The following is a 13,375-nucleotide window of genomic DNA, read 5'->3' as shown; positions in this document are numbered from 1 at the left end:
TCTGCTACATTTAGGTCTGCAAAAATGGAAAAGGATGTAATGACCTAGGAAGGTATAAACGCCTGTCCATAGGGCTGCAAGGAGCTTACAATCAGGTCCACCTGAAAAACTTAAAAGAAGACCTGATCGGAAAACTCGTGTGAAAAGGCTAATACTCTCTCAACTGGAGAACACTCAAAAGCAGCTGAAAAAGCAGATATCCTTGATCTTACCAGAAAGCAATGAACCCAAATAACATGAAAAAAGCTCAGGCTGGAAACAACCTATCTGCAAACACTATATTTTGTTGGGGACACTCAAGCTAAAGGCTATATTTATATATGTGGCTGTCACTGCTGCTCCTCTTAAAAGCGATCCATGTTCAGATCACTTTTGAGGCACCTGACAGACAGTGAGATGGAGATTTGTCACCTTCCCTCAGCCTGCTTTAACCCTGTAAATGCCACACTACCAGTTGTTTCCATGCATTGGTTGCATTCCTGTCCTTCACTAGCATATTGTAATGAATGACCATTTCTCTCTGTGTGGAAGCAATGGTCTCTTTCAAACTAAATATTATTCTGTTAGGGTATAAATCTACTTTATGGGGTCTTTTTATTTAAAAAATAGTTGTTTCAATGCAGAGTTATGAGTCATGAATAATCCCTGTAATGTGTCTAATACGTTTATGTCATATGATCATCAGCTCCATCTAGTGGCCATAAAGCAGTGTTTTCCTGATTGAGGTAATTCAGGAAAACACCATGTATGGCCACTCGGTGAATCTAATGATCATATGAAATATACATATTAAACACATTATTCGCGATGGGTGCTTGAATGCTGAGACATTCACACAGGGATTTTTTTTTTTACATAGACTCCCAAGTGATGCAGAGGAAATGTTTCTGGAAAGAGGGATGCTCTTTCAAGCAAATCTGTCAACTATTTTGAAGCTTTTCGGACTAAAATATCCATCTAAGAGAAAGTAACCCAAGGTCACCACTATTATAATATTAAACAGAAAAGCCACTTCTGACTCATTGGACTCACTTTGTTGGTAAAGGTTTGATTGTTCCATATTAGGGCTAAACTCCTCCAACCTGCTACCCCCTGTCCAGTCCCACATGGAAGAAAAATATATTTTAAATATATTTAAAAATATTCTTCCCAAATATATTGACATATATTTGAAATACAAAAATTTTGGCTGTATTCAATATATTTCAAAATATTTTTCAATATATATTTACATATACACTGTATGTTGAAATGCGTTTTTTATATATTGCAAAATATATGAAAAATATTTTTTGAAATATATTTTTTGAAATATAGTCTTCAGATTTTTTTTAACATATAAAAAAGTAATTTTAACATAGATTTTTACATATATTTGTAAATGCGTTCCAAAAATGTAGATTAAATGTATTTTTAAAGACATACAGTGTATTTGAAAATGTATTTTTAAAAATATTTTTAATATATTTTGTAATATATAAAAAACACATTTCAACATACAGTATGTGTAAATATATATATATATATATATATATATATATATATATATATCTTAGATTGTAAGCTCCAAGGAGCAGGGCCCACCTAACCCTCTTGTATTGAACTGTATTGTTGCTGTATTGTCTCCCGTTATATTGTAAAGCACTGAGCAAACTGTTGGCGCCATATAAATCCTGTATAATAATAATTATATATATATATAATTTCTATAATATATTTTGAAATATATTGAATACAGCCAAAATTGTAGTATTTCAAATATACAGTATGTCAATATATTTGAGAATAATATTTTTAATACATTATTATTATACAGTAGTTATAAAGCGCCAATAGTTCGCTCAGCGCTGTACATTACAAAGGGGGACAGAACAATACCAATACAATGCAAAACATGAGGGAATTGAGGGCCCTGCTCTTTCAAGCTTACAATCTAAGAGACATATTTAAAATATATTTTTCTTCCATGTGGGGTGACGCTGTTGCCAGAAAATGCCCACTCATTGGTCAGGGGAAAGGTGGTTAGGTGGGTAGCACAGGTCATGGAAATCTATTTCTTAACATCAAAGTTAAATATATTTTAGAGGGGTGCACAGAGAAGGGTTTTCTGACTAACGTAGTTAAATGCAAGCACCTTTGTGTCCTGTTCTTGGGGCCTGGTGATCACTACAACAGTAAAATCTTCCAATGGGGACATTAGTGCTGCTGACCTTGGGGTCTTCCAGGGATTTCCTCACTTCAGAGGAATATCATCCCACTTCCTGTTTTGGCTAAGGGACATCTCACAGATGTAAAAAAATAAAAAAAAACCTGACAAGGGTTAAAACCCTCTCTTACTCTATGGAGAATAAGTAAAAAAAATCAAAAAAGGTTTTTCCCAGTTCTACTTTATATTTAACCACAGCACATTTTAAAAGCTTTAGAATGCACTGGTGAACAGGCTCTAAGGGTGAACTTTTAACAGTTTAAGTCAGGGGTCTCCAAACGTTTCAAACAAAGGGCCAGTTTACTGTCCTTCAGACTTTAGGAGGTGCCACTGGAGGTAGAAAATGTACTGGGTGCAGCATCAGTGAGAATAAATGTGACCTCAGGCTTAGTGGTTAGTAGTGCCCTATCCTTGGTATTAGTAGAAGGAATAGTACCCCATCATTGGCATTAATGGAAGAAATAGTGCCCCATTGTTGATCTCAGTGAAAGGAATAGTGCCCCATCATTGATATCAGGGAGGGGAATATTGCCCTATCATTAGTGTCAGTGGCAGGAATATTCCCTTAAATCACTGGAAGGCATAGTACCCCAAGGGCCAAATAAAGGCTAACAAAGGGCACCATCCGACCTTCAAGTTTGGAGAACCCTGGTTTAATGTAACAGGTTTATTTTTTAATTTACTGAATAAAGTATTTTTTCTATAACAATTTCAAATATCTATTACTAAACCAATTTACAAACAAATTGTGGGCATTAGTGTGTCACATTAAATGCAGGATTAGCCCCATGCATTTTCAGAGACAGTCATAATCCTTAAAATATCAGTAACACATATCACTAGAAAGCTGTCCTATAAAAAACAACGTCATAATTGTTATTTACCTGAGTAATTGTTTTCTGTTTTTCAACACCAAGGATCTCCCCTACAACATAAAAATTGTACGCATTCACGAATCTATGTAAAACAGAGCTTGTATATTTTTTACATGCAATTTGTATTAATCCAACCTGGATTTAGTTTGTGTTTTATTATATAAAAAAAAGGCGATGCGATACTACACCCATCCCAGAACCTGTATATAAACCTTGTGGTGGTGGAGTATTGCATGATCCACTGAGGGCTTCTTACTTGGAAATCTACAACGTTGCACCCACCATCTTGCACCATGTCCTGTCATTGGAAAAGTGGATCCGTAAGATCAGTTAGCAGCGTGAGCAGGGTCAGCAGTCTAGCTGGAGATTTGGCTACAGCAGCTGAACACTTTGCAGTTGGAAGTCATGGAGCCAATGATGGTCTTCTGCATGGAGGAGAAAAGGAGACCATGCAAAACCTCAACATTCGCCTAGCCTCTTACTTGGATAAAGTCAAGGCTCTGGAAGATGCCAATGCTGACCTTGAGGCAAAAATCAAGGAGTGGTACATTAAGCATCAACCTAAAGTTGAAGACTACAGCCCATTCTTTCGCATCATTGAGGAACTCAGATCCAAGGTGGGTTACAGAAGACGTTAGATGGATTTTAGTAGCACTAACAAATTTGGAGCTGGTATTGTCAAACAGAACATTATGTGGGAAAAAAAGGCCACAAGCATCAGTGGAAGAACTCAAAGGGCTCTAAAGCAAAATGGTAATGGGCCACCATCAAGTGCATCAAGGCGATACTATTTATACCCCCAAACATTGAAGATCAGACATGGGCATCCCATTATGCATGTCTAGAAGGATCCTTTCCATATCTCTTATTACTGTTACCCATTGTATCTGACCACATAGAAATAACTGGAATGGCTCTCGTCAGAGACTTGGCAACCTCCTCATGGGTTGATGCTGGGCTTAAACCTGTTATATGTACAAAAAAAGCTTCTTCTTTATGGTAGAATGAAACTAAGCAGGTTCAGGCAGAAAAAGTAGTCTGCACTTCTCAACACTTCAGACAGCAGACTTAAAGGGGTTTATTTACTAAAGCTGGAGAGTCCAAAATCAGACTCCCTTCTGCATAGAAACCAATCAGCTTCCAGGTTTCATTGCCAAAGCTTCATTGAACAAGCTGAGGTTAGAAGCTGATTGGTTTCTATGCAGAAGGGAGTCTGATTTTGGACTCTCCAGCTTTAGTAAATAAACCCCAAATTGTCAACACTGCCAGCAGTTAGAACAGGTTTTTAATGTATTGGAGGAGTCTAACTCAGCTGGGGGGGTGTCAGACCTCTGCAGAGGGCCTACTGCTTCCACAGAGAGAACAAGGATCCAAGGGTTCTTTTCTGCAACTGCTAACAGGGACAGGCTTTTCTACTACTTTTTGAAAGAAAATGAATTGTAAGACATTGATTGTTTTGGTGTTCCTGGACTGTACATTGCTGATTTAAACTGAAAGTCCAATTGGGCTTTTAAGTTAGTATTTGGAAAATATTTTAAATATGAAATGATATTAATGCTAAATTTATATGATTTTGGAATATTTAAATAAATATGGTATTCTTCATGGATACTTGATAAGCTCTTCCGTAATATATAATTTAGTGAAAACCTAAAAAGAAAACAATGCCATAAAACAAATGTTAATGTATTGTATGAGCAAGAAAGAAACATGTTGTTCTATTTACCCAAAATTATTTTTATTCTCCAGATCTTAGCTGAAAGTTTTGAAAATTCCCGAATTGTGCTGCAGATAGACAATGCCAAGCTGGCTGCTGAGGACTTCAAAATTAAGTAAGTGGAGACACCAGCTATGATATGATTAACACTCCTCTTTTATGACTAGGGCATTAAAGATGACTTGTTTCCTGTATTGTCTGACCAGCACAAGACTGCTCAACAACAAATATAAATAGCCAACTCAAGACACAAAATGGAGTTTAATGCCCATAACAGACTTTTATTACCAAGACATATAAATAACAGAATAATTTCAATACAATAGGAATGGCCCCCAAGGTCCTTGTAGGCACTTTACCTAACTCAGGATCTGCATAAACCCCGAAGCTGGGCCTACAGCCGCACAACACAGACAATTGCACCAATAATACAATCATGAACAACCACCACTTTACTTGCACTCAGCCATATAAAATGAGATGGGACTCTACCCAATTTACATTTGGCCATAATAACCAGCTTCGGGGATCTTGTAACCCCACCAGCTGCTATGGCTTCCAGAAAAATCCAACAAACAGCCCATTTCCGAATGAAAGTAACAAAAAAGGAAAAACAAAGGGGGTGGGAAGTTTGCCCAATGTCAGCTATCCTCTGAACCCTCCTTAGAACATCTCCTGAAGCTCCTCTTGTTCCACTCTGGCCCCACCAATTAGGTATGCACCCCATCACTATATTTCTTTTGAAACTTTAAACCCCTGCTATGCCAAACTCCTTCAAAACCAGTCATGTAGGCCCTTAGACCCTGAGTCTATGCTTCTGTCTCTCTTACTCCAGGCCTAACTTTATGGAAAGGTATAATGGGTGTTTCGGGATGTTTAGGCTCCATCAGCATTTACCTCCATTTAGTGCAACCCAATGGGATATTACACTGATGCAGTATATATGTTTTCTTGCAGGCAGATGTATGTTTTGTTGTAAATGGGTGCTGTCAGACCCTGGTGGTTGAAAGTGAATAAAAGCAAGTGCCATTCAATTTTATCAACCTGCAGATGGCAGATCCTGTCTACACAGCAGGAACCAGTACATAGCTAGAAAGCCTGTTAATTGCAAAACAACAGGGAAGCTCAGTTCTCTTCTGGCTGCCAACATTTGTTGTTAGCTGGCTGTTAAATCTTATTTAACTCTTCTGGTTTTCTTTTTTTAAATTTAATATTAAGAAGTCGTTATCTCATCTCAGCAGATTCTTTAATGATAGATTACCCCCCCACACACACACACACACACCTAAATTACTTATACAGTTAAAAGACAGCTCTACATATAGGACAGGAATTTTGTCCTTAAATAAAATGTGTCTCGTCCAAGGAGCAATAATAAAAGTGATTGGTTTAGGGGTTAAAGGGGATTGCATTAGGGGATTTGTTATTTTTAGATTAGTTTGAAGGATGCAACCACTTTGCTTATATTCATCATTTTGAATGATCTCCCCTTTTAATGTTTGTTTGTTGGTAATATATTACAGCCGTTAAGAGATGGCAATAAAGGTGGCCAAAAACAGATTGAATTTCAACCATTTCCTGTCGAATCAGCTGAAATTCGATTTGTGGGTGGCATTCCTGGAACCATCTGTCTTGACAAACTTAGATCTGAAGATTGAAGGGAAAAACTTTCACCCAATTAGTGGCTGCAACCAATCAGTTGAAGTTACTATTTGGGTATTCTGAAAATTGCGAGCACCAGCTGTCAAAATACAAAACTAGCAGGAGAAATTCCTTCATCCTTGCTGTTGCATGCAAGAAATCCATACATGTATGACCAGCTTTAGTTCTACTTATGGTCCAGTTTACCATGAAGTAAGCAGGTTCTCTGGTTGCTTGTTCATTCAGCTTGGTGGTTTTCCTGCTATTGAAAAGTAGAGTAAATATGACATGTAAAACTATTCAGTTTCTCAGGTCTACAGGAAGTTGTGTTTTGATTGATCTTCTGTTCAAGCATGCTGTCTTCAATCATTCTGGTTTTAATGCTGAACTCCAAGAGGACAGCACAATTTATCACTAAGTCTACATTCTGCCCCTCTTGAGCATGTCCCAGCATTATTGTTTTTCTTTTACTTTGTTTCTGCAGCCGAAAACAGCTTTTATTTCTCTGTCCTGTGACACCATCACCAGGCTGGTAAAATTCTCATGGGGCAGATGCTGGAAACACAATTCCACTTGATGTAGCGTTGCCCCCAGAACTATATCTCTCAAGACTCTTTCCCTTACATATAGTATACTGGGAAGCTCTTGGAGGCCAAGACGGCTGCATTGTTTTGGAGAAAAGAAATTACTGTATGCGTGAACAGAGGGACAAAAGGGCTGGGGAGTTTGGTAGTCTTGTATTGTCAGTACAAAACAGGAAGTTAGGAGAACTCTGGATTTCTGGTGATGCATAGATCATTTTCTGTACTTGCAACATCTTTAAAGGGATAAAATAGGGGGAAACGTGTACTCCAAAGAAATACTGATTCTTTTGCTTTTTTGCCACTTTAATCTTCACAGAAAAAAAATCACATAAGATGCAGACTGACAAAAAATAAGACCTTAAAAAATAGAATTATCACTCAAATATGCCTAGGCCAACTTGAGCTTGATACACAACCTTGGCTGTAATTCATTATGAAGATGTTCAATGAATGTTTCTCTTTCAGGTACGAGAATGAACTGTGCCTCTGTCAGAGTGTAGAGTCAGACATATGTGGTCTACGTAGGGTACTAGAAGAACTGACATTTGCTAAGTCCATCCTGGCACCACAGCTTGAGAGTTTGAACGAAGAGCTTGAATGCATGAAGAAGAACCATGAAGTGGTATGGATTTTAGTGGGGAAAACCGTGTCAATGTTTTTAGTGAACAGTTACCATATTGCTTCGGGTCAATTATTGCCAATGGCAGATATAGACTAAAGAGGATGCATATACGAAACATGAAGAAGGACTGAGGCAATCAGCATGTAAGGGAGGGATAAAACCTTGAAGAAGACAGAGAACCTGCATTAGGTTTCCTGCGCAGTTGTCATGATTGGCCTCTTGGCTTTTGACCATTTGCTCAGTAGCACATAAATGCAAATTTAAAAAGTGATACAATGATGATGTTTCTAATGGGCATAGCCACTTACCATTCATGCACATACACCTACTGGAGATGACATAATAGCACAGCCTATGTGACAGTGTTCAGGCCTAGTGATCGGTCACTTAGACCCAAGCATTGTCACATAAGGGAGGTCATGTGCTCCCCATACCCAGAAACCCCGATCTGTTGGTAAGGGCACCAGCAGGGTGGGGAGACAAAGAAGGAGCATGGCTGGGTAAGTATACACATCTAGAGGCCTAGCTATGTGCAGACACTGTCATTTTGTCCTGGAGAGACAGGGTCTCTTTAGAGGCTTATGTTGAGGGGTGTTCTTTTTAAACACTGAGATTGCTATTCAAATGCAAATGCATGTATTTGAAAGGTAAATGCAGCAATTGATAAGAAAAAGCTGTGTTTGACCTGCTTTGTTTGCAGTTCAAAAGCACCTCAATAGGATAAGCCAAAGAAACACATCCCAATGCAAAGTAGATTAAAGCATCCTCTGAACTGCCTTGTCTACTGCTCAATTCAAGCCAATGGGATTTTACTGACCTATGTTTGGTATGCATTCTAAATACATGTCACCTCCAGGAGCCTTAAATGTTTCTAGAACAGTGCTGAAATGATAATCTTAGAGATGCCTATAAGCCGTGTTATGATTACCCTAGTACAAACTCTATAATACTCTAAGCAGCAGGCCACAAACCAACTGCTACCAGGTCCTTGTCAACCAGACAGGCACATTTTTAAAGAAGTTCATTAAAAAACACCAAAATATTGTCCATTTAATCCCAGTGGATGGATTCTTAGAGGTTTACATTAAGTCCATCACCTTTTACTAGAGATGGTAAGAAAACTGAAATTCGTACCTCTGCCTCACAACATGTTTTTAGATCTACTTCAATGAGTAAAGTATCAACTCAAAGATTGGCATGATTAAATAGTATTACAAGAGAAGGGTAAACTAACAGATTGTAGTCATGTGCCATCCCATTGCATTTGTCTAGGAACTTAATTCTCTGAAGGGAGAGCGAGCTGATGTCAACGTGGAAATGAATGCTGCCCCTGGAGTGGACCTGACCAAACTTCTCAATGATATGAGATCTCAGTATGAAGAAATTGCAGAAAAGAACAGACAGAAGGCTGCAGACTGGTTCAATGAGAAGGTAATCCAATCCTCAAGAAGATCAATGTGTACTTCACTGCTGTTCAACTGTTTTGGCACAAGGGATGTCAATGGGATGACAATGTCGGGAAAAGGTCCTTTGGCACCAAAAGTGAAAAGGTCAAAGTGTGCCCTCCTTTCCACAATGAGCTCTGAATGGCTGTAGCAGTATAGGTTGCAGGTCCTGTCCTTTTTACACCTATAGTCCTGCTGAAGAGCACAAGGCTGCCTTATGTGCCTACCCCACAGCCTGGCCTACCTACCCCACAGCCTGGCCTACCTACTCCACAGCCTAGGTCAGTTTTTTTTTCAAGTACAAGATAGAAGATTCATAATAACCAAGCTCATGTTACAACTAAGCCAGAAATGTCTCTCAAAGTTGGATTGTATGGGGCCTGTCAATATTCATCACATGTTCTTTTTATTCATGCATTCCAGAGTGCGGAGCTCAACAAGGAGATAAACCACAGCAGTGAATTGGTTGAATGTCAGAAGACGCAGTTGACAGAGCTGAGACGTACTCTTCAAGAACTGGAGATTGAGCTGCAGGCACAACTTGCTATGGTAACCTTTCCTCCCTAATTCTTTAACAATTACATGCCACACCACATCTCACATACGTGGGGTAGAGATCCTGCCTTCTGAGACATGAAGGAGAGCCTACAGTTGACTGGAATTTGTTGGTAATCTGTCAGCATAGCTTGCCGAAAGAGCAGAGGTTTTGGTATGATACAAATGTCTACACATTATAGATAAACCAGTTATGTATAAAGTCATATAATTAAAAAAGACATAGAGAACACAACATTCATGCATTAAACCTCTGTTGCAGGTCTCCTCAAACTTCCAATTAGAAAGACCAGGGGTTTATAATACATTTATTCTCAGCATTGGGAGTTTACAGTAGAAGTGTCAAATCTGCTGCTTTCCTAATGGCCATGTTGCATTAGAGATCATTCCACTGGCAAGAATTTCCCAGCAACAGGATTACTATAAATTTAACACTGTTAAACAGGGTAGAGAAAATGTACATTCTGCAGCATTTCTTTCAGCAATATGGTGACTCTTCACTCATCCAGCTGGCAAGGGAGCAACTCATAGACCAATGAGTATTTTCTTTGCCAACAGCTAAGGTGACATGACCCTTACAGCAATTAAAAAGAAAATTTCACATACACCTAAGTAGCCCCCTAACAGGTAACCCTCTCCTACCTGATCACTTCACACCTAATTAAATTCCTACACAAGCCCCAACACTCTCAATGCTATAAATTAACCATTCACCCTACCACTTAACTCCCTCTATTGCTTAACATAACCCCTAGAGTGAGCACATTACACTTAACCCCAAGTCCCCCCCCTCCCAAAAAAAAAAAATATTCCTAATACACTGAACCATTATATTCTATACTAAAGCTGGCCATACACTTTGCAAATTTTCCTGATGTGTCGGAAAAATTCACATATTGGGTGGCCCTGTTGGCCTCCTGCCTGACATCCTTCAATTGAAAAATCAAAAGAACAGGGAAGAACATTGACAGCCAAACAGCAGTTACATCCAACCAGATGCAGCTTCTGTTTGGTATTGTGACAGCCACTGGTGCCAGCTGTCAGAATATAATAGCCCCGCAAGGGGATCTATCTATCCACACTGTACAGCATGCCCTACAAGCTGAACAAAAAAAATCTAATAGTGTATGGCCAGAGTAAACCATAGCACTAATGAACCCATATTTTGCTGCATACTCACCTGATCCTCCACTAAGAGCTGCTGCATTGATAGCCTGGGAATCCCAGTACCAGGACACCTACTTCTGATGCTAGCCATAGACGGGTAGTTTTTTTTTCATTCAGCCAACAGCAGTACCCATCACTGTCAGAATATACTGTTCAGAATACAACCCAAAATGTGAAAGCCTTACTCAGTCTATGTGTATGGGTTCAAAGAACTCTTTAATTATGACAAACCTAAAGGTTTTTATGACAATAGCATAATTCGATGTAGCATGACATTTTTTTTTCCTGGTGGAAATAACACTTTAACATTTATTTCTTCCAGAAAAAGTCTCTAGAGTGCTCCCTGGCAGAGTCAGAGCGATGCTACAGCACACAGCTCGCACAATTGCAGGGTGTTGTAGGAAATGTAGAAGAACAGCTCAGCCAGGTCCGCAGTGATCTGGAACGTCAGAATGCAGAGTACAAACTTCTACTGGATATCAAGACTCGTCTGGAACAAGAGATTGAGACATACCGCAGACTTCTTGATGGAGAACCGTAAGTCTGGTCATTTATTTGATCTACTTTACATATTTATTTTGATATTAAAAAAATATACTGATATTTATAAACATCATTTTTGCAGATGGCAATACAAAGAAGTAACAATCCCTGTGAAAGGTATATTTACTTTTTTAAAAATCTTTGGTGACATTAAGAAAACAGGAGAAACCAGATGAATTTCAGCCACAATCCCAGCATACTCTGGAAGTGCTGGGACTTCAATACCATGCAGGATTGCTGACTGGTCCAAAGTTTTATCTCAGCAAGGTTTTCTAGACATTTACAACCTGTGAAAAGCAAGTTAATTCAAGGGTTAGTCCATCCAAATGGGATATATAGTCATAAATGGACTTTGGCAGATAGAGTCAACCTCTGACTTCCTATTGGTATGCCAGAAAAACGTAAAAAAATGAGATCTTCTCGCCATAGTTCCCAACTCTGTTCCTTTCCACCTTTGAGTTTTGAGTGTTACTGCCCATCTTTGTATTTTTCAGCTCCCACTATTACATTCCTTCCTATGCAATTTTGATCACAAATTTAACACAGAGAGTGGGAGCCCCTCATAATGGCCACAGGAGGTATGGGGATTTGAAAAATATCTACCCTTGAAGTGTGGCCCCCCACACTAAAAGGTTTTAAATGCTTGTTTAGTCTGGGGGTAGGTTCCAGCATTGTTCTCTTTAACCTGATGCTCTGGGCTGTGGGAGATCCCTAGGTGTTATCCAGTGCAGTGCAGGGCTATTAGGGCCATGCACTGAATGTGGAGGAGGCAAGCATGTGACCATGGCAGAGAACACCTTAGAGAGGCTTCAGTGCTGGTCCGATCAGATGGATGGAAGAAGCCTGGTAGGGCCAGGAATACAGTAGGTATTACACCGTATCCACGCACCCCTAAAAACATTTGAGACAGATACTGTAGATAGGCTGCCATTGCTAACCTCCTTTGGAAAACGCCTTTGTCTGGCTGTCTCTAGCTTCAGTGCTGCAGTAGTCATGATTTGGAAACAAAAATGTAATAAGCATCAATTTAGAACTCATATTCTGCATACATGTTTGGTTCAGTGGGTCAGGACGGCAGCCAGGCAACGTACAAGAGGAAGTCGGCAAAGGTTGCCTATATATTTCTCTAAGTATAGTTTTTTTTCCCTCAACAATTAGCTGTTGTAATCTCTATTATAAGGCTAAAATAATTGACCTGTTGTGTTCTCTGGTACAGATGCACTTTAAAACCTCTTTTTCATTTCTAGAGCCCAACAAAACCAGGAAAGTCACAACCATTGTAGAGGAAGTGGTGAACGGTCGGATAGTGTCACAGAAAGTGAATGCTACTGAAGAGAAGTTGAAGATCTAACTGACACTTTGAAGCACATATAAAAGTTTCATGACTCATATGTGCCAGGCAACACTTAGGCCTCATTTAGGACAGTATCCACAATAGTCTCAGAATCCAATTAGATGAAGAATGACCCATATGATCAAATGCTCTGGTCAACACACTCAATAAGGTAGTGCTAAGAGGCTGCAACTCATGTCAAGCAAAAAGGGTTTATTTTTTTCTGCAGTGAGTTAAATTAAGACAAAATTTCTGATTGGTTTCTCTGGACATAATTGTTCTGCACTAATTTATTGAATATGTTGATACTGTCTGTGATGGTTCTTCTCTTAGATGCTTTCATAAATGAGGCCTAGTGGTATCAGTGGGAACTTGGTGTGAAGTATCTGTTTCCTTACCTATCCAATAAAGCTTTATTGTGCAAATAATTTCTGCTTTGTGTTCTGATTACTATAACTGAAGGGAAGTCACTATCAGAAAACAAATTAATAGGTGAAATTCATAATGCACATAGCTAAAGTAAACTCATTATATCTGACCTTGACATAATTATAGAGTGAGTGACTAGCCTTTTTAGAGGCTGCAATTTTGTAGGCTCCTGGTCACTGTCTCATCTTGGCTGCTCTTTGGGCTACAGGTGAACATTACTACAACAAGTAGGGCCATTCTTCCTTCATTTCAACCTTA

General features: G+C 39.0%; 1 protein-coding gene across 1 annotated transcript; it reads left to right on the top strand.

Moving 5' to 3' along the window:
• Positions 1-3,316: 3,316 nt before the first annotated feature.
• Positions 3,317-13,116, top strand: LOC149464437 (keratin, type I cytoskeletal 17-like). Its single transcript, XM_089674408.1, has 8 exons — positions 3,317-3,698; positions 4,831-4,913; positions 7,489-7,645; positions 8,918-9,076; positions 9,514-9,639; positions 11,135-11,349; positions 11,438-11,472; positions 12,603-13,116. Exons 1-8 carry the CDS (start codon positions 3,375-3,377, stop codon positions 12,704-12,706), a joined length of 1,203 nt encoding a protein of 400 aa, XP_089530534.1. The 5' UTR covers positions 3,317-3,374; the 3' UTR covers positions 12,707-13,116.
• The last annotated feature ends 259 nt before the right edge of the window (positions 13,117-13,375 follow it).

The sequence above is a fragment of the Staurois parvus genome, unplaced genomic scaffold, assembly GCF_062004578.1.
Source record: "Staurois parvus isolate SC_StPar_1 unplaced genomic scaffold, SC_StPar_1.0 ptg000151l, whole genome shotgun sequence".
Classification (NCBI taxonomy): domain Eukaryota; kingdom Metazoa; phylum Chordata; class Amphibia; order Anura; family Ranidae; genus Staurois; species Staurois parvus.
The sequence above is the reverse complement of the archived record's forward strand: the minus strand, read 5'-3'. Positions and strand labels throughout refer to the sequence as shown.